General features: G+C 45.4%; 1 protein-coding gene across 1 annotated transcript in view; it reads left to right on the top strand.

Moving 5' to 3' along the window:
- The window catches only part of dnah5 (dynein, axonemal, heavy chain 5), a 66,788-nt gene that overhangs the window by 31,833 nt on the left and 7,341 nt on the right, over positions 1-27,614 (top strand). The window contains exons 34-65 of the mRNA XM_036971419.1: positions 164-336; positions 999-1,177; positions 1,872-2,059; positions 2,388-2,582; positions 3,516-3,650; positions 3,885-3,992; positions 4,823-4,976; positions 5,131-5,277; positions 5,691-5,932; positions 6,216-6,392; positions 8,262-8,466; positions 10,266-10,408; positions 13,121-13,255; positions 13,508-13,630; positions 13,794-14,007; positions 14,351-14,574; positions 15,069-15,267; positions 15,677-15,849; positions 16,143-16,273; positions 16,661-16,814; positions 16,954-17,221; positions 17,351-17,582; positions 17,883-17,997; positions 19,573-19,749; positions 20,149-20,352; positions 22,549-22,728; positions 22,861-22,998; positions 23,100-23,235; positions 23,477-23,793; positions 23,995-24,150; positions 25,290-25,472; positions 27,212-27,455. Coding sequence (XP_036827314.1) covers positions 164-336; positions 999-1,177; positions 1,872-2,059; positions 2,388-2,582; positions 3,516-3,650; positions 3,885-3,992; positions 4,823-4,976; positions 5,131-5,277; positions 5,691-5,932; positions 6,216-6,392; positions 8,262-8,466; positions 10,266-10,408; positions 13,121-13,255; positions 13,508-13,630; positions 13,794-14,007; positions 14,351-14,574; positions 15,069-15,267; positions 15,677-15,849; positions 16,143-16,273; positions 16,661-16,814; positions 16,954-17,221; positions 17,351-17,582; positions 17,883-17,997; positions 19,573-19,749; positions 20,149-20,352; positions 22,549-22,728; positions 22,861-22,998; positions 23,100-23,235; positions 23,477-23,793; positions 23,995-24,150; positions 25,290-25,472; positions 27,212-27,455 — 5,749 coding nt within the window. The remainder of the gene's footprint in view (positions 1-163; positions 337-998; positions 1,178-1,871; positions 2,060-2,387; positions 2,583-3,515; positions 3,651-3,884; positions 3,993-4,822; positions 4,977-5,130; positions 5,278-5,690; positions 5,933-6,215; positions 6,393-8,261; positions 8,467-10,265; positions 10,409-13,120; positions 13,256-13,507; positions 13,631-13,793; positions 14,008-14,350; positions 14,575-15,068; positions 15,268-15,676; positions 15,850-16,142; positions 16,274-16,660; positions 16,815-16,953; positions 17,222-17,350; positions 17,583-17,882; positions 17,998-19,572; positions 19,750-20,148; positions 20,353-22,548; positions 22,729-22,860; positions 22,999-23,099; positions 23,236-23,476; positions 23,794-23,994; positions 24,151-25,289; positions 25,473-27,211; positions 27,456-27,614) is intronic.

Raw genomic sequence — 27,614 nt, 5'->3', positions numbered from 1 at the left:
ATATTTTCTGATTAGGGCGTAGTAGAGTCTGAGAATAACAATTTGAGTTTCCCCTGGTATTCAAATCACATTTGATGAGTCATTTGCAGTTTTATGAATTTCATAGGCTTTGGCAATGCTTTGTTTCCAGAGTGGTTTCTCTTTCCCCCTGCTCTCCCCTCAGTGTCGCCTGCATATCAAAAGCCCTACAGACTTTGAGTGGCTGAAGCAGTGTCGTTTCTACTTCAATGAGGACTCTGACAAGATGATCATCAACATGACTGACGTAGGCTTCATCTATCAGAATGAATTCCTGGGCTGCACTGACAGACTAGTCATCACCCCTCTGACTGACAGGTAAGGACTGACTAGTCATCACCCCTCTGACTGACAGGTAAGGACAGACTAGTCATCACCCCTCTGACTGACAGGTAAGGACTAACTAGTCATCACCCCTCTGACTGACAAGTAGGGACTAACTAGTCATCACCCCTCTCACTGACAGGTAAGGACTAACTAGTCATCACCCCTCTGACTGACAGGTAAGGAATAACCAGTCATCACCGCTCTGACTGACAAGTAGGGACTAACTAGTCATCACCCCTCTGACTGACAGGTAAGGACTAACTAGTCATCACCCCTCTGACTGACAAGTAGGGACTAACTAGTCATCACCCCTCTCACTGACAGGTAAGGACTAACTAGTCATCACCCCTCTGACTGACAGGTAAGGACTAGGAAGTGGCTCCACCTCCACTCTAATAGCTTAACCAGTTATCATGCATTTTGGGCTAAAAGGGCACCATACACTTGTGGCACTAAAAATGTACAGGTTTTTGTGACAAACTATTGCTAGGAGACACTAGAGTGCAGTGTTGCACACACATTGCAGTAACCAGTCTACCATTACCACAGCCAGGCCTAACTTTTTAGTGCCCACAAATGTATGGTGTATCACATTGAACATCTTTGGGTGATTATCCTTGATATACCTTTTTCTTGGTGTGTGTTTGTCCCAGGTGCTACATCACACTGGCCCAGGCTCTGGGGATGAGTATGGGAGGAGCCCCGGCCGGCCCTGCAGGGACAGGGAAGACTGAGACCACTAAAGACATGGGCCGCTGCCTGGGGAAGTACGTGGTGGTCTTCAACTGCTCCGACCAGATGGACTTCAGAGGACTGGGGAGGATCTTTAAAGGTAGAAGCTTCTACTCATATTGCATGGTCCCAAATACATTTGTGCTGTCTTGCCAACTCCTGTTCCATTTGCATGACAATGACCATTTGCAGGTCAGGCTCTTGGGGTTGTTTTGAATGAGGAGTTTAATGTGAAGAGTGATGTGTAAAGTTGTGTTGATTGACAGGTCGGGCTCTTGGGGTTGTTTTGAATGAGGAGTTTAATGTGAAGAGTGATGTGTAAAGTTGTGTTGATTGACAGGTCTAGCCCAGTCGGGCTCCTGGGGTTGTTTTGAATGAGGAGTTTAATGTGAAGAGTGATGTGTAAAGTTGTGTTGATTGACAGGTCGGGCTCTTGGGGTTGTTTTGAATGAGGAGTTTAATGTGAAGAGTGATGTGTAAAGTTGTGTTGATTGACAGGTCGGGCTCTTGGGGTTGTTTTGAATGAGGAGTTTAATGTGAAGAGTGATGTGTAAAGTTGTGTTGATTGACAGGTCGGGCTCTTGGGGTTGTTTTGAATGAGGAGTTTAATGTGAAGAGTGATGTGTAAAGTTGTGTTGATTGACAGGTCGGGCTCTTGGGATTGTTTTGAATGAGGAGTTTAATGTGAAGAGTGATGTGTAAAGTTGTGTTGATTGACAGGTCGGGCTCTTGGGATTGTTTTGAATGAGGAGTTTAATGTGAAGAGTGATGTGTAATGTTGTGTTGCTTGACAGGCCTAGCCCAGTCGGGCTCGTGGGGCTGTTTTGATGAGTTCAACCGTATTGACCTATCAGTGCTCTCCGTGGCGGCCCAGCAGATCGCCATCGTGCTTACCTGCAAGAAGGAGCGCCGCAAGAACTTCATCTTCACCGACGGAGACAACGTGGAAATGAATCCCGAATTCGGCATCTTCCTGACTATGGTTATTATTCTTAGCCGTCTATAAACTGCTCACTGTAGAAACCCCTTCACAAACATGTTGTCAAGTAGAGCTTCATTTAAAGTACTTCTGAAAGGAATAGTGAATTCTTGTCTTAAAGAAGATTAACTGAAACTAGTCCGAATCAGACAAGGTTTATTATTACTTTGAGGATGTTAGTCATAGACTTTGTTTTGCATTTTCATAACATCAATCATCTGTAGTACACTATGTTCATGGCAGGTCATCATTGTAAATAAGACATTATTCTTAACAGCCTCACCTGGTTAAATAAAGATTTGATTATTAAATGTTTTTGCCCCCCCATCAGAACCCGGGCTACGCAGGTCGTCAGGAGCTTCCAGAAAACCTGAAGATCAACTTCCGCTCAGTGGCCATGATGGTCCCAGACCGTCAGATCATCATCCGGGTCAAGCTGGCCAGCTGTGGCTTCATAGACAACATAGAGCTGGCCAGGAAGTTTTTCACCCTCTACAAACTGTGTGAGGAGCAGCTCTCCAAGCAGGTCAGCTATGAAATTAAATGTAACTACTGTAGATATTTCAATGAGAGCTGAACACAAGATATACATTTTAGTAGTTCCATATAAGTAAACAATCAAGTCAAGTGAAATGTTACTTAACGTGTATCATCACAGTCTCAAATCACAATTTTATAAAATGTTTTACCCCTTTTTCTCCCCAATGTTGTGATATCCAATTGGTAGTTGCAGTCTTGTCTCATCGCTGCAACTCCCGTACGGACTCGGGAGAGGCGAAGGTTGAGAGCCGTGCGTTCTCCGAAACACAACCCAACCAAGCCGCACTGCTTCTTGACACAATGCCTACTTAATCCGGAAGCCAGCCGCACCAATGTGTCGGAGGAAACACCGTAAACCTGGCGACCGTGTCAGCGTGCACTGCACCCGGTCCGCCACAGGAGTCGCTAGTGCGCGATGGGACAAGGACATCCTTGCCGCCCAAACTCTCCCCTAACCCGGACAACGGCAATTGTGCACCGCCCCATGGGTCTCCCGGTCGCGGCTGTATGTGACAGAGCCTGGACTCAACCCCAGAATTTCTAGTGGCACAGATAGCACTGCGAGGCAGTGCTTTAGACCACTGCACCACTCGGGAGGCCTCAAATCACTTTAGAGGGAATTAATATACCACCTGTCAGGTGGATAGATTATCTTGGCAAAGGAGAAATTCTCACTAACAGGGATGTAAACAAATTTGTGCTCAAATGGGAGAGAAATAAGCTTTTTTTGTGGAAGGACAATTTCTGGGATCTTTTATTTAAACTCATGAAACATGGAAACACTTTACATGTTGCATTTATATTTTTTGTTCAGTATAAAAACAACCAAACTGTCCATGTACGTGTTGATTATGATCTTTGTGTAGTTCATAGTTCTATTTCCATACAGTCCATGTTGGGTTCACTCTCTGTTTTTAAGGTGCATTACGACTTTGGACTCCGAAACATTTTGTCAGTTCTGCGAACACTGGGGGCAGTGAAACGAGCGAACCCCAACGACACAGAGTCTACCATCGTCATGAGGGTTCTCAGAGATATGAACCTGTCCAAGCTGGTGAGTACAGTCAGTCAGATACACAGGACATTCTCCTCGAAATCAACTGCTGTTCTCCTCGAAATCAACTGCCATTTTAGAAAATATGTTTTTTTACGCACCATTAAGTGTTACAGATTGTTATTGTTACTATTCTGTAATACATGAATAATGATTTCATCTTCAGTGAGGTGCAACATAACAGAAGTAGCATCATGACATACTTCACTGACATAATACTATATGTGTTGACAGATAGATGAAGACGAGCCGTTGTTCCTCAGCCTGATAGAGGACCTCTTCCCTGGGATCCAGCTGGATAAAGCAGGCTACCCAGAGCTGGAGACAGCTATCGACAAACAGGTGAGAGGACATTTTATATAGCATAATCCTTCAGAGTGACACAGAGAATTTTCTATCTACATGTAGTTTCTCACAATCCTCCTCCTCACACTGCTTCTCTTCTCTCCTGTTTCTTCTCCTTTCCCCTACAGTACATTTTAGTCATTTAGCTCTTATCCAGGGCGATTTACATGAGCAATTAGGGTTAACATATTTTTCACCACGTCACCTCAGGGATTCGAGCCAGCGACGTTTTGGTTACTGTCTTAAGCGCAAGGCTACATGCCGCCCCCACAGTATAATACAGAGTTTAAGGGATGAATCTCGTCTTGGTATTAGCCTACCATAGTAGCATAAAACCTTTTTTCGATCTAAATGTGAGGTAAGGATTATTTGTATTAACATGAAGAGTTCACCTCACTCTCTTCCATTGTTCTCCATACTGTAGGTGGAGGAGTCAGGTCTCATAACATGAAGAGTTCACCTCACTCTCTTCCATTGTTCTCCATACTGTAGGTGGATGAGTCTGGTCTCATAACATGAAGAGTTCATCTCACTCTCTTCCATTGTTCTCCATACTGTAGGTGGAGGAGTCTGGTCTCATAACATGATGAGTTCACCTCACTCTCTTCCATTGTTCTCCATACTGTAGGTGGAGGAGTCTGGTCTCATAACATGATGAGTTCAACTCACTGTCTTCCATTGTTCTCCATACTGTAGGTGGAGGAGTCTGGTCTCATAACATGAAGAGTTCATCTCACTCTCTTCCATTGTTCTCCATACTGTAGGTGGAGGAGTCTGGTCTCATAACATGAAGAGTTTATCTTATCCCTGTGTGTTCCATACTGTAGGTGGCAGAGGCAGGTTTGATCAGCCACCCTCCATGGAAGCTGAAGGTGATTCAGCTGTTTGAGACCCAGAGGGTCCGCCATGGCATGATGGCCCTGGGGCCCAGCGGAGCAGGAAAAACCACCTGCATTCACACCCTGATGAGAGCCATGACAGGTAAGAAACATCCCCATCAAAACACTGGACTTATTTGACCTTATTTGCTTCCTCATGGCAGTCATACTAAACTAAAATGCACAGACATTTACATGCACTAGAAAAAAATGTAACGTTGTGTTAAGTTAATTTGTCTGTGTGTTTGCACCCACAGACTGCGGCCAGCCGCACAGAGAGATGCGTATGAACCCCAAAGCGATCACCGCCCCTCAGATGTTTGGCCGCCTAGATGTAGCTACCAATGACTGGACTGACGGCATCTTCTCTACCCTGTGGAGGAAGACCCTGAGAGCCAAGAAAGGTGAGACGGACACCTCTTATTTCATATTTTTAGATCTTGTGTGTTTTTGTTCTACCTTGTTATTGTGAGTATTGCATTGTTATTGATTAATACCCATTGTTAGGGTTACGAGAAAGGCATTTCACTGTACTTGAAAGAAATACGCATGCAAAGTTACTCATGCATTACACCTGCTAGAGCATGAACCCACAAATAGTACATCCCGTATAGTCTCTATGGAATTCACATAGAACAATGGGGCAGACCATTTTCACACGTCTCTATTTCCTTATGTTTTCAATATTCTCATATCTTTCTATTCATGTCTCTATCTTTTTACTAAAAGTGATGTTCTAATACCTTTCTCTGACCTCCATAGTTGATTTTGATTAGTTTAATAAGCAGACTGGTTCTAATGTCTCTCTCGTCTGCAGGGGAGCACATCTGGATAGTACTAGATGGACCAGTAGATGCTATCTGGATAGAGAACCTCAACTCTGTACTGGATGACAACAGGACTCTGACCCTGGCCAATGGAGACAGGATCCCCATGGCCCCCAACTGCAAGATTGTGTTTGAGCCCCACAACATCGACAACGCCTCGCCTGCCACCGTGTCTCGTAATGGAATGGTGTTCATGAGCTCGTCTGTGCTCAACTGGAGCCCCATTCTGGAGGTGGGCACAGGAACATTCTCTCACTCTTTATCAGTGGATGAAAATGTGTGTGAGTGCATCTGTGTGTGTGTGTGTGTGTGTGTGTGTATATGCATGTGTGTATCTTTGACTGTGTGTGTGCGTATTTGTGTGTGTGTGTGTGTGTGTGTGTGTGTGTGTGTGTGTGTGTGTGTGTGTGTGTGTGTGTGTGTGTGTGTGTGTGTGTGTGTGTGTGTGTGTGTGTGTGTGTGTGTGTGTGTGTGTCTTTGTCTACATGTATACATGTGTATTTGTCCCCATGCAGGGCTGGCTGAAGAAGCGTTCCCGTCAGGAGGGAGAGGTGCTGAGAGAGCTGTTCTCCTCTTCCTTCCCAGAGCTCTACCGTTTCACTGTTCACTGTCTGGAGTACAAGATTGACATGCTGGAGGCCTTCGTCATCATGCAGAGCATCAACATGCTGCAGGGCCTCATCCCCGCCAAGGTAGGCACCTGAAATCTTGATACTCCAACCATATTAAAAAACCCTGCAGAAGGGGGATCATATCTGTACATCACTGAGCTCTATGAATACTGTTGAAGTGAATTGCCCAACATTCCTCATAGAAACTAAATGGAATGTTCTAATGCCTAACTAATTGAATTCATCCTGTCATTGTGATTCCTGAAGCACTCTGATTTTCAATTACTGTTGGACTATAACTCTCTGGCTTGCGAAAGTATTCATCTCCTTGGCATTTGTCCTATTTTGATGCCTTACCACCTGGATTTAAAATATATTTTTTTGTGGGTTTGAATCATTTGATTTACACAACATGCCCACCACTTTGAAGATGCAATTTTTTTTATTGTGAAACAAGAAATAAGACAAAAAAAAACAGAAAACTTGAGCGTGCATAACTATTCACCCCCCCAAAAGTCGATACTTTGTAAAGCTCTATTGAGGTATGTCTCTATAAGCTTGCACATCTAGCCACTGGGATTATTGCCCATTCTTCAAGGCAAAACTGCTCCAGCTCCTTGAAGATTCTCAGTTGGATTGAGGTCTGGGCTTTGGCTAGGCCATTCCAAGACATTTAAATGTTTCCCCTTAAATCACTGAATTTAGTATGCTTAGGGTCATTATCCTGATGGAAGGTGAACCTCCGTCTCAGTCTCAAATCTCTGGAAGACTGGCACAGGTTTCCCTCAAGAATTTCCCTGTATTTAGCGCGATCCACCATTCCTTCCATTCTGACCAGTTTCCCAGTCCCTGCCGATGAAATAACATCCCCACAGCATGATGCTGCCACCACCATGCTTCACTGTTGGGATGATATTCTCGGGGTGATGAGAGATGTTGGGTTTGCGCCAGACATAGCGTTTTCCTTGATGTCCAAAAAGCTCAATTTTAGTCTCATCTGACCAGAGTACCTTCTTCCATATGTTTGGGGAGTCTCCCACATGCCTTTTGGTGAACACCAAACGGGTTTGCTTATTTGTTTCTTTAAGCAATAGCTTTTTTCTGGCCACTCTTCCGTAAAGCCCAGCTCTGTGGAGTGTACGGCTTAAAGTGGTCTGTGGGACAGATACCCCAATCTCCGCCGTGGATCCTTCAGGGTTATTATTGGTCTCTTTGTTGCCTCTCTGATTAAGGCCCTCCTTGACTGGTCCGTGGGTTTTGGTGGGCGGCCCTCTCTTTGCAGTTTTGTTGTGGTGCCATATTCTTTCAATTTTTTAATAATGGATTTAATGGTGCTCTTTGGGATGTTCAAAGTTTCAAATATTTTTTATAACCCAATCCTGATCTGTACTTCTCCACAACTTTGTCCCTGACTTGTTTGGAGAGCTCCTTGGTTTTCATGGTGCTTCTTGCTGGGTGGTGCCCCTTGCTTAGTGGTGTTGCAGACTCTGGGGCCTTTCAGAACAGGTGTATATATACTGAGATCATGTGACAGATCATGTGACACTTAAATTGCACACAGGTGGACTTTATTTAACTAATTATTTGACGTCTGAAGGTAGTTGGTTGCACCAGATCTTATTTAGAGGCTTCATAGCAAAGGGGGTGAATATATATATATGCCCCACTTTTTTGTTTTTTCATTTCTCTTCACCAATTTGGACTATTTTGTGTATGTCCGTTACATGAAATCCAAATAAAAATCCATTTAAATTACAGGTTGTAATGCAACAAAATAGGAAAAATGCCAAGGGGGATGAATACTTTTGCAAGGCACTGTATGTGAGGGTGGAATTCCATTTCCATTTACTGTAGGTGACTGATTCATTTGAGTGCCAAGTATGTAGATAAAGCTATAGAAGGGTTTTGGTACAGTATGTTGTGTTGATAGTGACTGTTGTTGTGTTCCAGGAGCAGTGTGGGGAGGTGTCCAGGCAGCATGTGGAGCGTCTCTATGTGTTTGCTCTCATGTGGAGCATCGGAGCTTTACTGGAGCTGGAAGACAGGAGGAAGATGGAGAGCTGGCTCCGTGGCAACGACAACATCCATCTGGACCTCCCAGATATACCATCAGACAGCGAGGACACCATGTTCGATTACCACGTCACTACAGACGGTGAGGGGTACATGTTCAGTAGACAGACTCCACAAAATCACAACACACACTCAGTCCTCTTTTTACTGTTATGGAAGATACAGTGAACAAAAATATAAACACAACATACATGTATAGTGTTGGTCCCATGTTTCATGAGCTGAAATAAAAGATCCCAGAAATGTTCCATATGCACAAAAATCTTAGGTTTACATCTCTGTTAGTGAGCATTTCTCCTTTGCCAAGATAATCCATCCACCTGACAGGTGTGGCATATCAAGAAGCTGAATAAAGAGCATGATCCTTACACAGGTGCACCTTGTGCTGGGGACAATAAATGGCCACTCTAAAATGTGCAGGGAGTGTGCAATTGGCATGCTGACTGCAGGAATGCCAGAATTGCCAGAGAATTGAATGTTCATACCATACTGTACCTTAAGCTGCCTCCAACATCATTTTAGAGAATTTGGCAGTATGTCCAACCGGCCTCGCAACCACATACCACGTGTAACCACGCCAGCGCAGGACCTCCTCATCCGTCTTCTTCACCTGCAGGATGGTCTGAGACCAGCCACCTGGACAGCTGATAAAAGTGTGGGTTTGCAGAACCAAAGAATTTCTGCACAAACAGTCAGTGATCATCTCAGGGAAGCTCATCTGCATGCTCGCCGTCCTCACCAGGGTCTTGACATGACTACAGATTGGCGTCGTAACCGACTTCAATGGACAAATGCTCACCTTCGGTGGCCACTGGCACGCTGGAGAAGTGTGCTCTTCACGGATGAATCCCGGTTTCAACAGTACCGGGTAGATGGCAGAGAGCGTGTATGGCGTCGTGTGGGCGAGCCATGTCAATGTCGTGAACAGAGTGCCCAATTGTGGCAGTGGGCTTATAGTATGGGCAGGCATAAGCTACGGACAACAGCAATTTGAATCCACAAGATACTGTGACGAGATCCTGAGGCCCATTGTCGTGCCATTCATCTGCTGCCATCACCCCTTGTTTCAGCATGATAATGCACGACCCCATGTCAAAAGGATCTGTACAAAATTCCTGGAAGCTGAAAATGGCCCAGTTCTTCCATGGCCTGCATACTCACTAGACATGTCACCCATTGAGCAAGTTTGGGATGCTCTGGATCGACGTGTACAACAGCGTGTTCCAGTTCCCGCCAATATCCAGCAACTTCGCACAGCCATTGAAGATGAGTGGGACAACATTCCACAGGCCACAATCAACAGCCTGATCGACTCTATGCAAATGAGGTATGTCTCGCTACATCTGGTCACCAGAATCTGACTGGTTTTCTGATCCACACCCCCTTTTTTTTTAAGGTATCTGTTACCAACAGATGTATATCTGTATTCCCAGTCATGTGAAATCCAGGCCTTTGAAATTGTTGTGTTTGTTTTTGTTCAGTGTAGATCATATTGAACTTTCACAGTGCTCTTGCTCAATGAAAAATATCACCATCAGATCTCTCATCAAACCATCAATATGCGTTAAATTCACCCGCACAGCTGATGTTGGTGTTACCTTAGTCCTGCTTGCTACCAGTCTATCATGATATGTTCACCCATTATCATCAGAAAAATGTTGTCCTTTTTTAATAGAATAAGGGTCATTTATCTATTTGACATCCTCATTTACAACTGAACTAAAGTATTTCCAGCTGAGGACAGCGTGGATGGTGAAAATTCCAGCTGAGGACAGCGTGGATGGTGAAAATTCCAGCTGAGGACATCGTGGATGGTGTTCATGATGCTCGTATTATTTGTTTTTCAATGACTTATTCTTGTATGTCCTCCTGTGTGTGCAGGTCAGTGGGTCCACTGGAACACATGGGTAGAGGAGTACGTCTACCCTTCAGACCTCACCCCAGAGTACGGATCCATCCTGGTCCCCAACGTAGACAATGTCCGCACTGACTTCCTCATCCAGACCATCGCCAAACAGGGCAAGGTGGGTGTCCATATTCACAAAGGGTCTCTGAGTAGTAGTGCTGATCTAGGATCAAGTCCCCTTTGTACACTATACAAAAGTATGTGGACACCCCTTCAAATAGGTGGATTCGGCTATTTCAGCCACACCCATTGTTGACAGGTGTATAAAATTCAGCACACAGCCATGAAATCTCCATAGACAAACATTGGCAGTAAAATGGCCTTACTGGAGAGCTCAGTGACTTTCAACGTGGCACCGACATAGCATGACACCTTTCCAATAAGTCAGTTCTTCAAATTTCTGCCCCGGTCAATTGAAAGTGCTGTTATTGTGAAGTGGAAATGTTTAGGAGCGACAATGGCACAGCCACGAAGTGGTAGGCCACATAAGCTCACAGAACGGGACTGGCACGTGCTGAAGCTCATAAAGATTGTCTGTACTCTGTTGCAACACTCACTATTGAGTTCCAAACTGCCTCTGGAACCAATGTTAGCACAATAACTTTGTTGGGAACTTCATGAAATGGTATTCCAAGGCTGAGCAGTGGTGTAAAGCTCGCTGCCAGTGGAAATGCGTCACCATCTGGCAGTCAGACGGACTAATCTGGGTTTGGCCGAATGCATTGGGCCCACTGTAAAGTTTGGTGGAGGAATATTGGTCTGGGGCTGTTTTTCATGGTTCGGGCTAGACCACTTAGTTCCAGGGAAGGGAAATCTTAACGCTACAGTATACAATGACATTCTAGACGATTCTGTTCTTCCAACTTTGTGGCAACAGTTTAGGGAAGACCCTTTCCTGTTTCAGCATGACAATGCCCTTGTGCACAAAGTGAGGTCCATAAAGAAATAGTTTGTTGAGATCGATGTTGAAGAAGCTGACTGGGCTACATGGAGCACTAATCTCAACCCCATCGATCACCCTTGGGATGAATTGGAACGCCGACTGTGAGCAAGGCCTAATTGCCCAACATCACCTCACTAATGCTCTTGTAGCTGAAATCCCTGCAGCAATGTTCCAACATTTAGTGGAAAGCCTTCCCAGAAGAGTGGAGGCTATTATAGCAGCAAAAGGGGACCAACTCCATATTAATGCCCATGATTTCGGAAGGAGATGTTCAATGAGCAGGTGCCCACATACTTTTGGTCATGTAGTGTATGTACAGTACATTCTGAAAGTATTCAGACCCCTTACCTTTTTCACATTTTGTTACATTACAGCCTTATTCTGAAATTGATAAAATTCATTGTTTTCCTCATCAATCTACACACAATACCACATAATGACAGAGCCAAAAGAGGTTTTTACAAATGTTTACAAATGTATTAAAACAATAAAACAGAAATACCTTTATTTACATAAGTAGTCAGACCCTTTGCTATGAGACTCGAAATTGAGCTCAAGTGCATCTTGTTTCCATTGATCATCCTTGAGATTTTTCTACAGGAGTCCACCTGTGGTAAATTTAATTGATTGGACATGATTTGGAAAGGCACACATCTGTCTATATAAGGTCCCACAAAAACCAAGCCATGAGGTCGAAGGAATTGTCCGTAGGGCTCAGAGACAGGATTGTGTCAAGGTACAGGCCTGGAGAAGGGTACCAAAAAATGTCTGCAGCATTGAAGGTCCCCAAGAACACAGTGGCCTCCATCATTCTTAAATAAAAAATATTGGAACTGCCAAGACTCTTCCTAGAGCTGGCCACCCGGCCAAACTAATCAATCAGGGGAGAAGGCCCTTGGTCAGGGAGGTGACCAAGAACCCGATGGTCACTGACAGAGCTCCGGAGTTCCTCTGTGGAGATGGGATAATCTTCCAGAAGGACAACCATCTCTGCAGCACTCCACCATTCAGGCCTTTATGGTAGAGTGGCCAGACGAAGCCACTCCTCAGTAAAATGCACATGACAGCCCGCTTGGAGTTTGCCAAAAGGCACCTAAAGGACTCTCAGACCATGAGAAACAAGATTTTCTGGTCTGATGAAACCAATATTGAACTCTGGCACCATCCCTATGGTGAAGCATGGTGGTTGCAGCATCATGCTGTGGGGATGTTTTTCACCGGCAGGGACTGGGAGACTAGTTAGGATCGAGGGAAAGATGAACGGAGCAAAGTACAGAGAGATCCTGTTCCAGAGTGCTCAGGACCTCAGACCTAAGCACACAGCCAAGACAATGCAGGCGTGGCTTTGGTACAAGTCTCTGAAAGTCCTTGAGTGGCCCAGCCAGAGCCCGGACTTGAACCCGATCGATCATCTTTGGAGAGACCTGAAAATAGCTGTGCAGCGACGCTCCCCATCCAACCTGACAGAGCTTGAGAGGATCTGCAGACAAGAATGGGAGAAACCCCCAAAATACAGGTGTGCCAAGCGTCATACCCAAGAAGACTCAAGGCTGTAATCGCTGCCAAAGGTGCTTCAACAAAGTACAGAGTAAAGGGTCTGAACACTTAAGTTAATTTGATATTTCAGTTTTCATTTTTAATACATTTGCAAAAAAAATCGAAACTGTTTTTGCTTTGTTATTATGGGGTATTGTGTCTATTTTATATTTAGGCTGTAACGTAAGCACTGTATATTCTTATTATAATCTAAACTGATCCTATATTAGCAATCCTGTTCTGAGTGGGCAAGTATTGTTAATATGGCTTGTACATGGAGGATAAATTACCCCCTAGCCATGTGATCATGGTCAGATCTTCAAGAGTAATTCCTTCCTCGTTTTGTCGCAGGCTGTGTTGTTGATCGGAGAGCAAGGCACAGCCAAGACCGTCATCATCAAGGGATACATGTCAAAGTACGATCCCGAAACTCACATGGCCAAGAGTCTCAACTTCTCCTCCGCCACAACTTCACTCATGTTCCAGGTATTACACCTCCAAAACAACACCACACACTTCCTGCTCTTTACTCTAACTTTTCAACTTTTAGATGGGTAGGACGTTCTAAGATCAGTTGTGAATGAAAAATGTTTTCCAGTCACTTTTCAGTAAGTTTATCTGACTACTTCAGGTCTAGGCGCCATTTATTTACAGTAACAATACTTAAAATGTGTGTTTTGTTCTCTTATTCACTGTCTGTAAAGATGAAACGCCCAATCTTTCTTTCCTTCTCTCCAGCGGACTGTGGAGAGCTATGTGGACAAGCGGATGGGCACCACCTACGGCCCTCCTGCAGGGAAGAAGATGTCCATCTTTGTGGACGACATTAACATGCCAGTCATCAACGAATGGGGAGATCAGGTCGGACTCAAACTCAGCACTCGTTAAATCACCATAACGAAAGCCCAAAAATTACAGTTTTACCATTTGTTTTCCTGGGAAACCTTACCATATGAAATTGCAATCCAAGAGTGAACAGATTATTCAGCCATTTTACCTAATAATTTGACTCACCCTGCTTTAGGTTACCAATGAGATAGTCCGCCAGCTGATGGAACAGAACGGGTTCTTCAATCTGGAGAAGCCGGGGGAGTTCACCAATATAGTGGACATCCAGTTCCTGGCAGCGATGATCCACCCAGGGGGAGGCCGCAACGACATCCCCCAGAGACTGAAGAGGCAGTTCTCCATCTTCAACTGCACCCTGCCCTCCAACGCATCCATCGACAAGATATTTGGTGGGTTTGGCTCCTTTAAAAACTCTGGAATTGCATCTGTGTGGAGACTCTATGGTTTATCTTCTTGATCAGTGTGGGTTTCCCTCTCCCCCTGTAGCATATTTCAAAAAGAAAATGTATGAATACCCTGTAATTTGAGTTACCTGTACTACTTCTCATCCATTTACAATGGTCTTGTTTGAATTTTGACTATATTAGATATCTGTATATACATATATAATTACACCATTATATATATCTCTCAACAAAAACACTATTTTCTTTCACTTATTTACCTCAATGCTTCGACCACCTTCACGTCGTCAACCCCTTTTCCCCTCATCTCATTCCTTTCCCTGAAAAGGAGTCATCGGGACAGGACACTATTGTGCCCGGCGAGGCTTCACAGAAGAGGTGCGTGGAACTGTGGCCAAGCTGGTGCCGCTGACCCGTCGGCTGTGGCAAATGACCAAGGTCAAGATGCTGCCCACTCCGGCCAAGTTCCACTACATCTTCAACCTCAGAGACTTGTCCAGAGTCTGGCAGGGCATGCTCAACCCAACCGCTGAGGTGGTCAACACTCTTATTGTGAGTCCATAAAAATGATTCCGGTAACACTTTATTTGGATAGTCCATCTGTAGATGTACTAGTAATATTTCAACTAACCCTAACCTTACCCTAATTCTAAACCTAATCCTAACCTTACCCTTACCCTAATTCTAAACCTAACCCTTACTGTAACCTTAGCGAGCAGCTGCTTATCAACAGATAGTTTGTTGATAATATGACATGCTCTACAGATGGACTATCCAGACTATCCAAAAGTATGACTGAATTTCCTCTTGAAAGACATTAACATAATATAATCATTAACATAATCAATCAGTTAATCCAATACAACTAGAGGAATAAATATCAAAAGGTTTCTCACTGGATCCAAAGGTCTGAATGAACTGAGAAAAGTTACAGTACTGTAAGTTACAGTAAGATTCTACACATTTAATCAGCAGTCATTCTGTGAATGTAGACTTAACATTTCCATGAGCTAAAGTTTGTTTTATTTTGACCCTGTATGCTGTAGGTGTTGCTTCAGCTGTGGAAGCACGAGTGTAAGCGTGTGATCGCAGACCGATTCACCATGCCAGAAGATGTAGCCTGGTTCGACAGGGCCCTGGCCAAGCTAGTAGAGGAGGAGCTAGGAGAGGAAGAGAGGGCTGTGGTCGACTTCGGAGTAGACGGATACTTTGTTGACTTCCTAAGAGATGCTCCTGAAGCTACAGGTATAGCCAGAGCACCAGGTACTGTATAGCCCCTTCACATACATACACTGTATCGATCCCATGATCCTGCATGAGATAAGTCATTTACAGTTTCTGAACCCATATTGTATATATTAAATATGTGCAGTATTTTTCTACCTTGTACTAAGGATTCAAACAGTACATTCTAAGATGGTGTGTTTAGCTGTATTATTATGTTGTAGACACTGCAGTTTAAAAAGGCAGGTTATGTGAATAAATACAATAGTTATAAGGATATTGAATGAATATATATATATATATATATACACAAAATAAACGTTTTATTTACATTCAAATTTCTTCAATATTGCCAAATCAACATTAGCAGAGAGTTGGATCATTTGAATGAATAATCTGGTATTGACAATTACAAAAACTTTCCCACCAGGTGAGGAGCCAGAGGATACAGACTTTGAGATGCCCAAGGTGTACGAGCCCATCGAGTCGCTTGAGAGCCTGATGGACAGGCTCAACATGTTCCTTGGCCAGTACAACGAGAGCATCAGAGGAGCTGGCATGGACATGGTGTTCTTCAGAGATGCTATGATACACCTTGTCAAGGTAGAGGGAAACTGTCACTATGTTCACCTATAGGTGTTTATGAGCAATTATTACCACCTTTGTCTTGCATTATAGTGCATTGTGTATAGCTCATAAGGTATTAAACACATGTTTATATCACATTACAAAGAGGGTCTTCATAAAAAGTATTACTAAACATTCACATTGGAAGCGTTTGAAGGGCTTCGCTATCTTAAAGTCAGTCACCAATGAGTGTACACATCAAATCACTTGATATAAGAACGGAAAAGGTGTCTCCCACTCTAATAATCCGCCTGTCTGTCTGTCTGTAGATCTCCAGGATCATCCGCACACCCAGAGGAAATTCCCTTCTGGTAGGAGTGGGGGGATCAGGCAAGCAGAGCCTGACTAAACTGGCTTCCTTCATCGCCGGATACAAGACCTTTCAGATCACACTAACACGGTACAGACACACCCTCCAATATCTATACTAGCATACTACTACATACTTCATACTAAGTAGTATGCTAGGAAGGGTATTGGAACAGACACACGGTCTCATACACACGGCCTCTACAACTGTAACAGGTGTTTATCATGTATTGAATGTGGTCATGCAGTTCTGTTGTCCTCCTGTAGATGGTAGCTTTGATTGCATTTCTGCAAGTGCACAGTGACTCTCTGCCAATGTGTCTTTCTTCGATTCCTCAAGCCCCTGTCCTCGCCTCCTTCTCGAAACGCATTGGAGGAATGGAGGAAATACTCATTGAGAAAGAGCTGAGAAAGATAGAAAAATATGTATTTTCACACCTTTGCTATCACCTGTAACATCCCTGTGTTCTGTCCTCAGTTCGTACAACACTGCTAACCTGATGGAGGATCTGAAGGGTCTGTACAGGACAGCAGGCCAGCAGGGAAAAGGCATCAGCTTCATCTTCACTGATAACGAGATCAAGGACGAGTCTTTCCTGGAGTACATGAATAATGTGTTATCATCTGGGGAGGTCAGCACATTGATCACATGAACACACGTAAAACATTAGAGCATTTTCAAGAAGTCGTGTCAATCTGTGTTTGAGAAACAAATATTGCACTCCGTTAGAACTTGGATAACTGTTGTTGTATATTGTGCTGGTTTCTCAGGTGTCAAACTTGTTTGCTCGAGACGAAATTGACGAGATCATCAGTGACCTCATACCAGTCATGAAAAGAGAGTTTCCTCGCCGAACACCGACCAATGAGAACCTCCATGACTATTTTATGAGCAGGGTCAGACAGAACCTACACGTCGTTCTCTGCTTCTCTCCTGTTGGGGAAAAGTTCCGGAACAGAGCCCTGAAGTTCCCTGCCCTCATCTCTGGCTGCACCATGGACTGGTTCAGCCGCTGGCCCAAAGATGCTCTGATCGCAGGTGTGTGTGTGTGTGTGTGTCCGTTGGTGTCCGTTTGTGGTATGTCTCTGTGTATGCACACATACAGTATAAATGTATGCTGCACACTTTAATAGTGATTTGCTTCAATCTCCAATCTGTGTACTCCAGTGTCAGAGCACTTCCTGTCCACCTATGACATCGACTGTTCGACCGTGGTGAAGGGGGAGGTGGTGCAGTGTATGGGCTCCTTCCAGGACGGCGTGGCAGAGAAGTGTGTGGATTACTTCCAGAGGTACCGCCGCGCCACGCACGTCACTCCCAAGTCCTACCTCTCCTTCATCCAGGGATACAAGACCATCTATAAGGAGAAGCACTCCGAGGTGCAGACGCTGGCACACAGGTAATTACAGTACTTCCTTACTTTCTTGCTCTTCGTTCCTATGTGGAACATACAGCTTCACAGTACACCATGGTCTAAAGAAATTGTAGATGTTTATCACAGCATGCTGTGTGTCTATCACATGATTTAATATAATACTAGTATTATATAGTATTCTATATACCAATATATGGTGTATACTGAACTATATCGCTCTTTTAGTATTCTGCCTTTCAGTCATCCTTTTACTCATTAGACCGAACTTACCTGGTATACTGGTGTAATACAATGATTTCTGATCCAATTCTGTTTCTCCATCAGGATGAACACAGGTCTTCAGAAGCTGAGAGAGGCCTCTGTGTCTGTAGCATTACTCAGCAAAGAGCTGGAGGTCAAAGAGAAGGAGCTGCAGATCGCCCACGAGAAGGCAGATATGGTGTGTGTGTGTTTGGTGTATGCTACTCCTCTATCTCTTGTTTCCCAGCAACAGACTTACCAAATACCAATACCAGAACTTTGAAGTGTACATATACTGAACAAAAATATAAACGCAACATTCAAAATCAAATCAAATTTATTTATATAGCCCTTCGTACATCAGTTGATATCTCAAAGTGCTGTACAGAAACCCTGCCTAAAACCCCAAACAGCAAGCAATGCAGGTGTTGAAGCACGTTGGCTAGGAAAAACTCCCTAGAAAGGCCAAAACCTAGGAAGAAACCTAGAGAGGAACCAGGCTATGAGGGGTGGCCGGTCCTCTTCTGGCTATGCCGGGTGGAGATTATAACAGAACATGGCCAAGATGTTCAAATGTTCATAAATGACCAGCATGGTCAAATAATAGGTCTGGGACAGGTAGCACATCCGGTGGACTGGGGACAGCAAGGAGTCATCATGCCAGGTAGGCCTGAGGCATGGTCCTAGGGCTCAGGACCTCTGAGAGAGAGAGAAAGAAAAAGAGAGAATGTGAGAGAGCATACTTAAATTCACACAGGACACCGGATAAGACAGGAGAAGTACTCCAGATATAACAAACTGACCCTAGCCCCCCGACACATAAACTACTGCAGCATAAATACTGGAGGCTGAGACAGGAGGGGTCAGGAGACACTGTGGCCCCATCCGATGATACCCCCGGACAGGGCCAAACAGGAAGGACATATCCCCACCCACTTTGCCAAAGCACAGCCCCCACACCACTAGAGGGATATTTTCAACCACCAACTTACCATCCCGAGACAAGGCCGAGTACAGCCCACAAAGATCTCCGCCACGGCACAACTCAAGGGGGGACGCCAAAGATTTTACTAAGTCACAGTTCATATGCGGAAATCAGTCAATTTGGAGATCATTGGACCATCCGCTTGGCAGCCCGGCCCACCCACTGGGGAGCCAGGCCCAGCCCCACAAAAGGGCTTTATTACAAATAGAAATACTCCTACACCCCCAGACATCCCGCAGGTGAAGAATCTGGATGTGGAGGTCCTGGGCTGGAGTGGTTAAGATTGTGAGGCCGGTTGGACGTACTGCCAAATTCTCTAAAAGACAGTTTATGTAGAGAAATGAACATTCAATTCTCTGGCAACAGCTCTGGTGGACATTCCTGCAGTCAGCATGCCAATTGCACACTCCCTCAAAACTTGAGATATCGGTGGCATTGTGTTGTATGACAAAACTGCACATTTTAAAGTGGCCTTTCATTGTCCCCAGCACAAGGTGCACCTGTTTGATCATTCTGTTTCATCAGCTTCTTGGTATGCCACACCTGTCAGGTGGATGGATTAACTTGGCAAAGGAGAAATGTTTACCAACATAGATGTAACCAAATTTGTGCTCAACATTTTTGGGAAATATGTTTGTTGTGCGTATGGATAAAAATATATATATATTTATTTCAGCTCATTAAACATGGGACCAAGACTCTTCATATTGCATATTAACTGTTGCTTTATGCAAACCAAAAGATGCACCTCACTTCCTGTCTCTCTTGTGATGGTTTGTTGTTTCTCAGGTGTTGAAGGTGGTGACAGTGAAGGCCCAGGCAGCAGAGAAGGTCAAGGTGGAGGTCCAGAAGGTCAAGGACAAGGCTCAGGCCATAGTGGACAGCATCTCTGCTGACAAGGCCTTCGCTGAGGAGAAGCTGGAGGCTGCCAAGCCAGCCCTGGAGGAGGCTGAGGGTGCATTACAGGTCGGTTGGGGTGTGGGGGGGTTGTTCTTGTCCCTCAACATCAAGGGTGGGCAACGTACGAGCCCATTCATAGTGGCCCAGGGGAGGTTGGAGTAAAAACATGTTTTATGATTATCTTGGGTTAAAAAACACTCCAGGCCACTCTTGAATGTCAAACAATATAGAAAGTATGTACAAAATATAATGGACCTGTATGTTTTCAATAACTGGCCTTTTTCTATGCCGCAAATTGCCCTCCGCTGAATTTTGAAATCCCAACTTGACCCTCAAGCTGAAATGATTGCCCACCCCTCCCCTCCTCAACATGGTAGTTCTCTCTCTGTACATCAGGTGAGAATATTTAATGAACGCTCCCTCAGTTACTCATGTTGTTGTATTCCTTCCTCATGTATTCATCAGACCATCAAGCCGTCGGACATTGCCACAGTGCGGACCCTGGGTCGGCCTCCCCACCTCATCATGAGGATCATGGACTGTGTTCTGCTGCTGTTCCAGAGGAGGGTGAACACGGTGAAGATCGACCCGGAGAAGAACTGCACCATGCCCTCCTGGCAGGAGTCCCTCAAACTCATGACTGCTGGGAACTTCCTGGGCAGTCTGCAGGTAGGAAACAGATGGCCAGCATCTAAGTAATATTGCTTAGATAAGCAAATCAAGTATTACAGTGTGCAGGTACAACATCTACATCCTGTAACCAGACTACACTGTGCATTTCTACAGTAACATACTACACTATAGACACTACACTATAGGTACAGTTGAAGTCGGAAGTTTTACATACACCTTAGCCAAATACATTTTTCACAATTCTTGACATGTATTCCAAGTAAAAATTCCCTGTCTTAGGTCAGTTGGGATCACCACTTTATTTTAAGAATGTGAAATGTCAGATAATAGTAGAGAGAATGATTTATTTCAGATTTTATTTCTTTCATCACATTCCCAGTGGATCAGAAGTTGTCACGTTCGTTATAATGATTGGACCAAGGCGCAGCATGTGTAGAATTCCATGTGTTTAATAAGTAATAAACTCACCAAACAAAACAGAAAAAAAACGAAATGTGAAGCTAATAATAGTGCTAACAGGCTATCCATAGTCAAGATCCCACAAAGCACAAAAGGGGAAATGGCTGCCTAAATGTGAGCCAACACAGATATATAATTACCTAGATGACCCACCCTAGTCACACCCTGGATCGTCGCCGGGGACTCCGGACCGTAGATCGTCACCGGGGACTCCGGACCGTAGATCGTCACCGGGGACTCCGGACCGTAGATCGTCACCGGGAACTCCGGACTGGGAACCCTCGCAGGAGGCTCTGGGACTGAGAATCCCCGCTGGAGGCTCTGGACAGCAGACTGTTGCTGGAGGCTCTGGACAGCAGACTGTTGCTGGAGGCTCTGGACAGCAGACTGTCGCTGGAGGCTCTGGACAGCAGGCTGTCGCTGGAGGCTCTGGACAGCAGACTGTCGCTGGAGGCTCTGGACAGCAGACTGTCGCTGGAGGCTCTGGACAGCAGACTGTCGCTGGAGGCTCTGGACAGCAGACTGTCGCTGGAGGCTCTGGACAGAAGACCGTCGCTGGAGGCTCTGGACCGCAGACCGTCGCTGGAGGCTCTGGACCGCAGACCGTCGCTGGAGGCTCTGGACCGCAGACTGTCGCTGGAGGCTCTGGACCGCAGACCGTCGCTGGAGGCTCTGGACCGCAGACCGTCGCTGGAGGCTCTGGACCGCAGACCGTCTCAAGACGTTCCGGACCGCAGACCGTCTCAGGACGTTCCGGACCGCAGACCGTCGTTGGAGGTTCCGGACTGTGAAACATTGCCGGAAGCTCTGGACTGGGAACTGTCGCCGGAAGCTTGGTGCGTGGGGCCGGCACTGGTGGTACCGGGCTGACGACATGCACCTCAGGGCGAGTGCGGGGAGGAGACACAGGACGTACCGGACTGTGGAGGCGCACTGGAGGCCTGATGTGTGGTGCCGGCACTGGTGGTACCGGGCTGGTGACACGCACCTCGGGGCGAGTGCGAGGAGCAGGAACAGGACGTACCGGACTGGGAAGGTGCACTTGAGGGAGAGTGCGAGGAGCAGGAACAGGACGTACCAGACTGGGAAGGTGCACTTGAGGGAGAGTGCGAGGAGCAGGAACAGGACGTACCGGACTGGGAAGGTGCACTTGAGGGAGAGTGCGAGGAGCAGGCACAGGACGTACCGGACTGGGAAGGTGCACTTGAGGGAGAGTGCGAGGAGCAGGCACAGGACATACCGGGCTGTGGAGACGTACTGGAGACCTAGTGTGTATAGCCGGCATCAATTGTTCCGGAACTTTAATAACACACTTCTCAGGACGAGTACGGGGAGCTGACTCAGGTGGCACCAAACTCACAACATGTTCCTTTATTCCAAATCCGTGCATCCTCCACCAACTCAACAACTCTCCCATTTATCTCTCCTCCATATTCTCCTTCTTCTCCCAGACTGGCTCTGGTTCACTCCTCGGCTCCGTCGACTGCTCCATGTGCCCCCCCCCCAATTAAATAATTAAATAATCTGTCTGTAAACAATTGTTGGAAAAATTACTTGTGTCATGCACAAAGTAGATGTCCTAACCGACCTGAGAAAAACTATAGTTTGTTAACAAGAAATGTGTGGGGTGGTTGAAAAACAAGTTTTAATGACTCCAACCTAAGTGTATGTAAACTTCCGACCAACTGTACATATGGTCAGGAAATCAACTTCAGTGGTGATGCAATGGCAGCTTGCTTTGAGATCTCCGGCTCTGTTGTCTCTCTCTAACAGCAATTCCCCAAAGACAGTATCAATGAGGAGATGGTGGAGCTATTGCTGCCCTACTTCGACATGCCAGACTACACCCTGGAGACGGCCAAGCGCGTGTGTGGAAACGTGGCTGGTCTGGCCTCCTGGACCAAAGCCATGGCCTCCTTCTTCTCCATCAACAAGGAGGTGCTCCCATTAAAGGTGTAACACCACCCGCCTCTCTGATAACCTCTGACATGTGTACCACAAACTTGCTAATTGATTTCTTGTTTCCAGTACATTTTGTTGTCCCCGAGTGTCCAGTTAATATTTGATACTGTACTTACCTCTTAGGCTAACCTGGCAGTGCAGCAGAACCGGCTGGCCATAGCCAACATAGACCTGCAGGCGGCCCAGGCAGAGCTGGATGACAAGCAGGCAGAGCTGGATGTGGTCCAAGCAGAGTATGAGAAGGCCATGATGGAGAAACAGGTACTGAACACCTCTCTTCTCATTGCCTTACATTAACAAATAAATACAAATATTATGTTAAAAACATATATATTCTCTCTCTCTCTGCCTCTATCTCTCAGACTCTGTTGGAGGATGCTGAACGCTGCAGACACAAGATGCAGACGGCCTCTAGCCTCATCAGTGGTCTGGCTGGAGAGAAGGAGCGCTGGACAGAGCAGAGCAAAGAGTTTGCCGCCCAGACCAAGCGCCTTGTAGGTGGGTTCATTCAAACCTTTTTTCTCCACCTATTTTACAGTAATAACAGGACTAACTTTCCTAAAGCTTCATATTACCTTTTGTCCATTATCTACAACTCTCTACATCGTATTTTTGGGGGGAGATGCTCCGTTTGCGACTGTACATATTTTTCAATGTATATTAGTATTTTATCTGTAGTTATGCTATACAGTAGAATGGAGGCATGAACCAACCTATGTGTGCTTACTTCCTGGTTCAGGTGATGTCTTATTGGCCACGGCCTTTCTGTCCTACTCCGGCCCCTTCAACCAGGAGTTCCGGAACCTTCTCCTGACCGACTGGCAGAGGGAGATGAAGACCAGACACATCCCGTTCGGGAACAACCTCAACCTGACCGAGATGCTGATCGACGCACCCACGGTCAGCGAGTGGAACCTTCAGGGCCTGCCCAACGATGACCTATCCATCCAGAATGGAATCATCATCACCAAGGCCTCACGCTTCCCTCTCCTCATAGACCCTCAGACCCAGGGCAAGATCTGGATAAAAAATAAAGAATCCATGAATGAGCTGCAGGTTGGGCTGCATTCATTTTCACAGTATTCTCTCCCATAACTATGCCCTCCCATTGTCCAGACGATAGATTTTGTATGTTTCCAAACAATGGTTACACTAGCCTTAGGCCTAACTAACCTTTGGATCTGTCAGATCTTCCTTCTTGGTAAAGAAACTCCGTGTAATACTGTGTCAGTAATGAGACGTTTCTGTGGTTCCCAGATCACCTCCCTGAACCACAAGTACTTCAGGAACCACCTGGAGGACAGCCTGTCTCTGGGGCGCCCCCTACTGATTGAGGACGTAGGGGAGGAGCTGGACCCTGCACTGGACAACGTACTGGAGAAAAATTTCATCAAGACGGGCTCCACTTATAAAGTATGTACTATTATCCTAACCACATTATCAATCATCACATTATCAAATGAAACACATTATCGTTATGGGGTTATTATCTCTGGGGCTATTCTCTCTAGTATAATACATCGAGAGCAAAATGTGTCAATGTTGTTATTGACATAACCTTGTTCGATTCAATGTTCTCTAGCTATATAGTACTCTAAATACCCCAATTCATGTTGTTAAGTTCAAAAGAATACAAGATAAAAATCGCTGACACAATTCAAGCCAATGTGGGTTCAGAACTTTAAAGCCAATTAACTCAGAATCATCTTTTTACAGATAGAACCTTTTAGTCCCAAGCTCTCGACATTCATGTGTCTATGTAGTTTTATTTACCCTTATAACAGTCACTGCTGGCAAACAATTCCTTGGTACGTTTTTCTGGTTGCAAACGACGTCAGGAAAATATGTCATTATCCCGTTCAGCAGGATTGAACATTTTGGAACGTTCAGATAGAAATAGGCTACAAAGATCAAACATGCCTCTCTGACATGTAGAATAAAGAATCACATCAACTTTATTCATGGAATTTCTATCTGCAACATTCAAGAACGTTTGGCAACTGAACATGGCCTTGGTCTGCTTAATCTGGACAGCTTTTGTCACAATGGAGTGGTTTGGGAATTAATTCTGATGTAACCAGTGGAACCACATTGTCTTTCTCTCTTCATGATTGTCTTTCTCTCTTCATGACTGTCTTTCTCCCTTCATAACTGTCTTTCTCCCTTCATAACTGTCTTTCTCCCTTCATAACTGTCTTTCTCCCTTCATAACCGTCTTTCTCCCTTCATAACTGTCTTTCTCTCTTCATAACTGTCTTTCTCCCTTCATGGCCGTCTTTCTCTCTTCATGGCTGTCTTTCTCCCTTCATAACTGTCTTTCTCCCTTCATAACTGTCTTTCTCCCTTCATAACCGTCTTTCTCCCTTCATAACTGTCTTTCTCCCTTCATAACTGTCTTTCTCTCTTCATGGCTGTCTTTCTCTCTTCATGGCTGTCTTTCTCTCTTCATGGCTGTCTTTCTCTCTTCATGGCTGTCTTTCTCTCTTCATGGCTGTCTTTCTCCCTTCATGGCTGTCTTTCTCTCTTCATGACTGTCTTTCTTCCTGCACCAGGTGAAAGTGGGAGACAAGGAGGTGGATGTGATGAGGGGGTTCCGTCTTTATGTGACCACTAAGCTCCCCAACCCTGCGTACACCCCAGAGATCAGCGCCCGCACCTCCATCATAGACTTCACTGTCACCATGAGAGGTCTGGAGGACCAGCTGCTGGGACGGGTCATCCTCACTGAGAAACAAGTCAGAAACCATGTCCAATCATATGCTTATGAAATCATGGATAAAAACATTTGAATGTATCAACAAAAGGTCATTTTGTTGTAGTTGTTTAATAGTGAGCATTTATTCAAATTGTACATAATGACTGTGACCACCCATTTTGAAATGTACTGAATCAAATGAACACAGAGAGCATGAACCCAGCCAGGTCTGTATGCAGAGAAATGTTAAAAGACCTGAAAAATGACGCCCAAAATCAGTGTCTGTCTGAATGGTGTGCCTGTTTATCTCTTTCTGTTGGTCTGAAATCAAATGAAATGTTATTAGTCACATGCGCCGAATACAACAGGTGTTTCACCTTACAGTGAAATGCTTACTTACGAGCCCCTAACCAACAATGCAGTTTAAAAATAATATGCATAAGAATAAGGGATACAAGTAACAAGTAATTAAAGAGCAGCAGTAAAATAAACAAAACTATATACAGTAGGGTACCGATACAGAGTCAATATGCGGGGGCACCAGTTAGTTGAGGTATTATGTACATGTAGGTCGAGTTATTAAAGTGACTAAGCATAGATGACAACAGAGTAGCAGTGGTGTAAAGAGGGGGGGGGGGGGCAATGCAAATATGGGTAGCCATTTGACTAGATGTTCAGGAGTCATATGGCTTGGGGGTAGAAGCTGTTTAGAAGCCTCTTGGAACTAGACTTGGCGCTTCGGTACCGCTTGCTGTGCGGTAGCAGAGAGAACAGTCTATAACTAGGGTGACTGGAGTCATTGACAATTTTTAGGGCTAAATCTGACACTGCCTGGTATAGAGGTCCTGGATGGCAGGAAGCTTGGCGATGTACTGGGCCGTTCGCACCACCCTCTGTAGTGCCTTGCAGTCGGAGGCCGAGCAGTTTCCATACCAGGCAGTGATGCAACCAGTCAAGATGCTCTCAATGATGCAGCTGTAGAACCTTTTGAGGATCTGAGGACCCATGCCAAATCTTTTCAGTCTCCTGAGGGGGAATAGGTTTTGTCGTGCCCTCTTCACAACTGTCTTGGTGTGCTTGGACCATGTTAGTTTGTTGGTGATGTGGACACCAAGGAACTTGAAGCTCTCAACCTGCTCCACTACAGCCCCAGAATGGGGACGTGCTCGGTCCTCTTTTTCCTGTAGTCCACAATCATCTCCTTTGTCTTGATCACGTTGAGAGAGAGGTTGTTGTCCTGGCACCACTCGGCCAGGTCTCTGACCTCCTCCCTATAGGATGTCTTGTCGTTGTCGGTGATCAGGCCTACCACTGTTGTGTCATCGGCAAATTTAATGATGGTGTTGGAGTCGTGCCTGGCGGTGCAGTCATGAGTGAATAGGGAGTACAGGAGGGGACTGAGCACGCACCCTTGGGGGGCCCCTGTGTTGAAGATCAGTGTGACGGATGTGTTGTTACCTACCCTTACCACCTGGGGGTGGCCCGTCAGGAAGTCCAGAATCCAGTTGCAGAGGGAGGTGTTTAGTCCCAGGGTCCTTAGCTTATTGATGAGCATTGAGGGCACTATGGTGTTGAACGCTGAGCTGTAGTCAATGAATAGCATTCTCACATAGGTGTTTCTTTTGTCCAGGTGGGAACTCTCCTGTTCTGAGCTGTGTCTGACCGGTGTTTCTGCCTGTTGGAGAAGGAGTATACGGACCTGCTGGAGGATGTGACGGCCAACAAGAACATTAGTGTATGTGTCTGAACAGTGCTCTTATCTATCCCTGTTATATCTAGGAGTTGGAGAAGGAGCGCACAGACCTGCTGGAAGATGTAACGGCCAACAAGAGGAAGATGAAAGAGCTGGAGGACAACCTGCTGTATCGTCTGACCTCTACTCAGGGTTCCCTGGTGGACGACGAGACCCTCATCATCGTCCTGGGCAACACCAAGCGCACCGCCGAGGACGTCACACAGAAACTACAGATCTCAGCTGAGACCGAGATCCAGATCAACACCGCTAGAGAGGAGTACAGACCTGGTGAGTTGGTTGTACTGTGGTTAGGATAGAGTTATTCTCAGTACAGACCTGGTGAGTTGGTTGTACTGTGGTTAGGGTAGAGTTATTCTCAGTACAGACTTGGTGAGTTGGTTGTACTGTGGTTAGGGTAGAGTTATTCTCAGTACAGACTTGGTGAGT

The sequence above is a fragment of the Oncorhynchus mykiss genome, chromosome 3, assembly GCF_013265735.2.
Source record: "Oncorhynchus mykiss isolate Arlee chromosome 3, USDA_OmykA_1.1, whole genome shotgun sequence".
Taxonomy (NCBI): Eukaryota; Metazoa; Chordata; class Actinopteri; order Salmoniformes; family Salmonidae; genus Oncorhynchus; species Oncorhynchus mykiss.
Note: the sequence above shows the minus strand (reverse complement) of the source record. Positions and strands in the feature narration are given on the sequence as shown.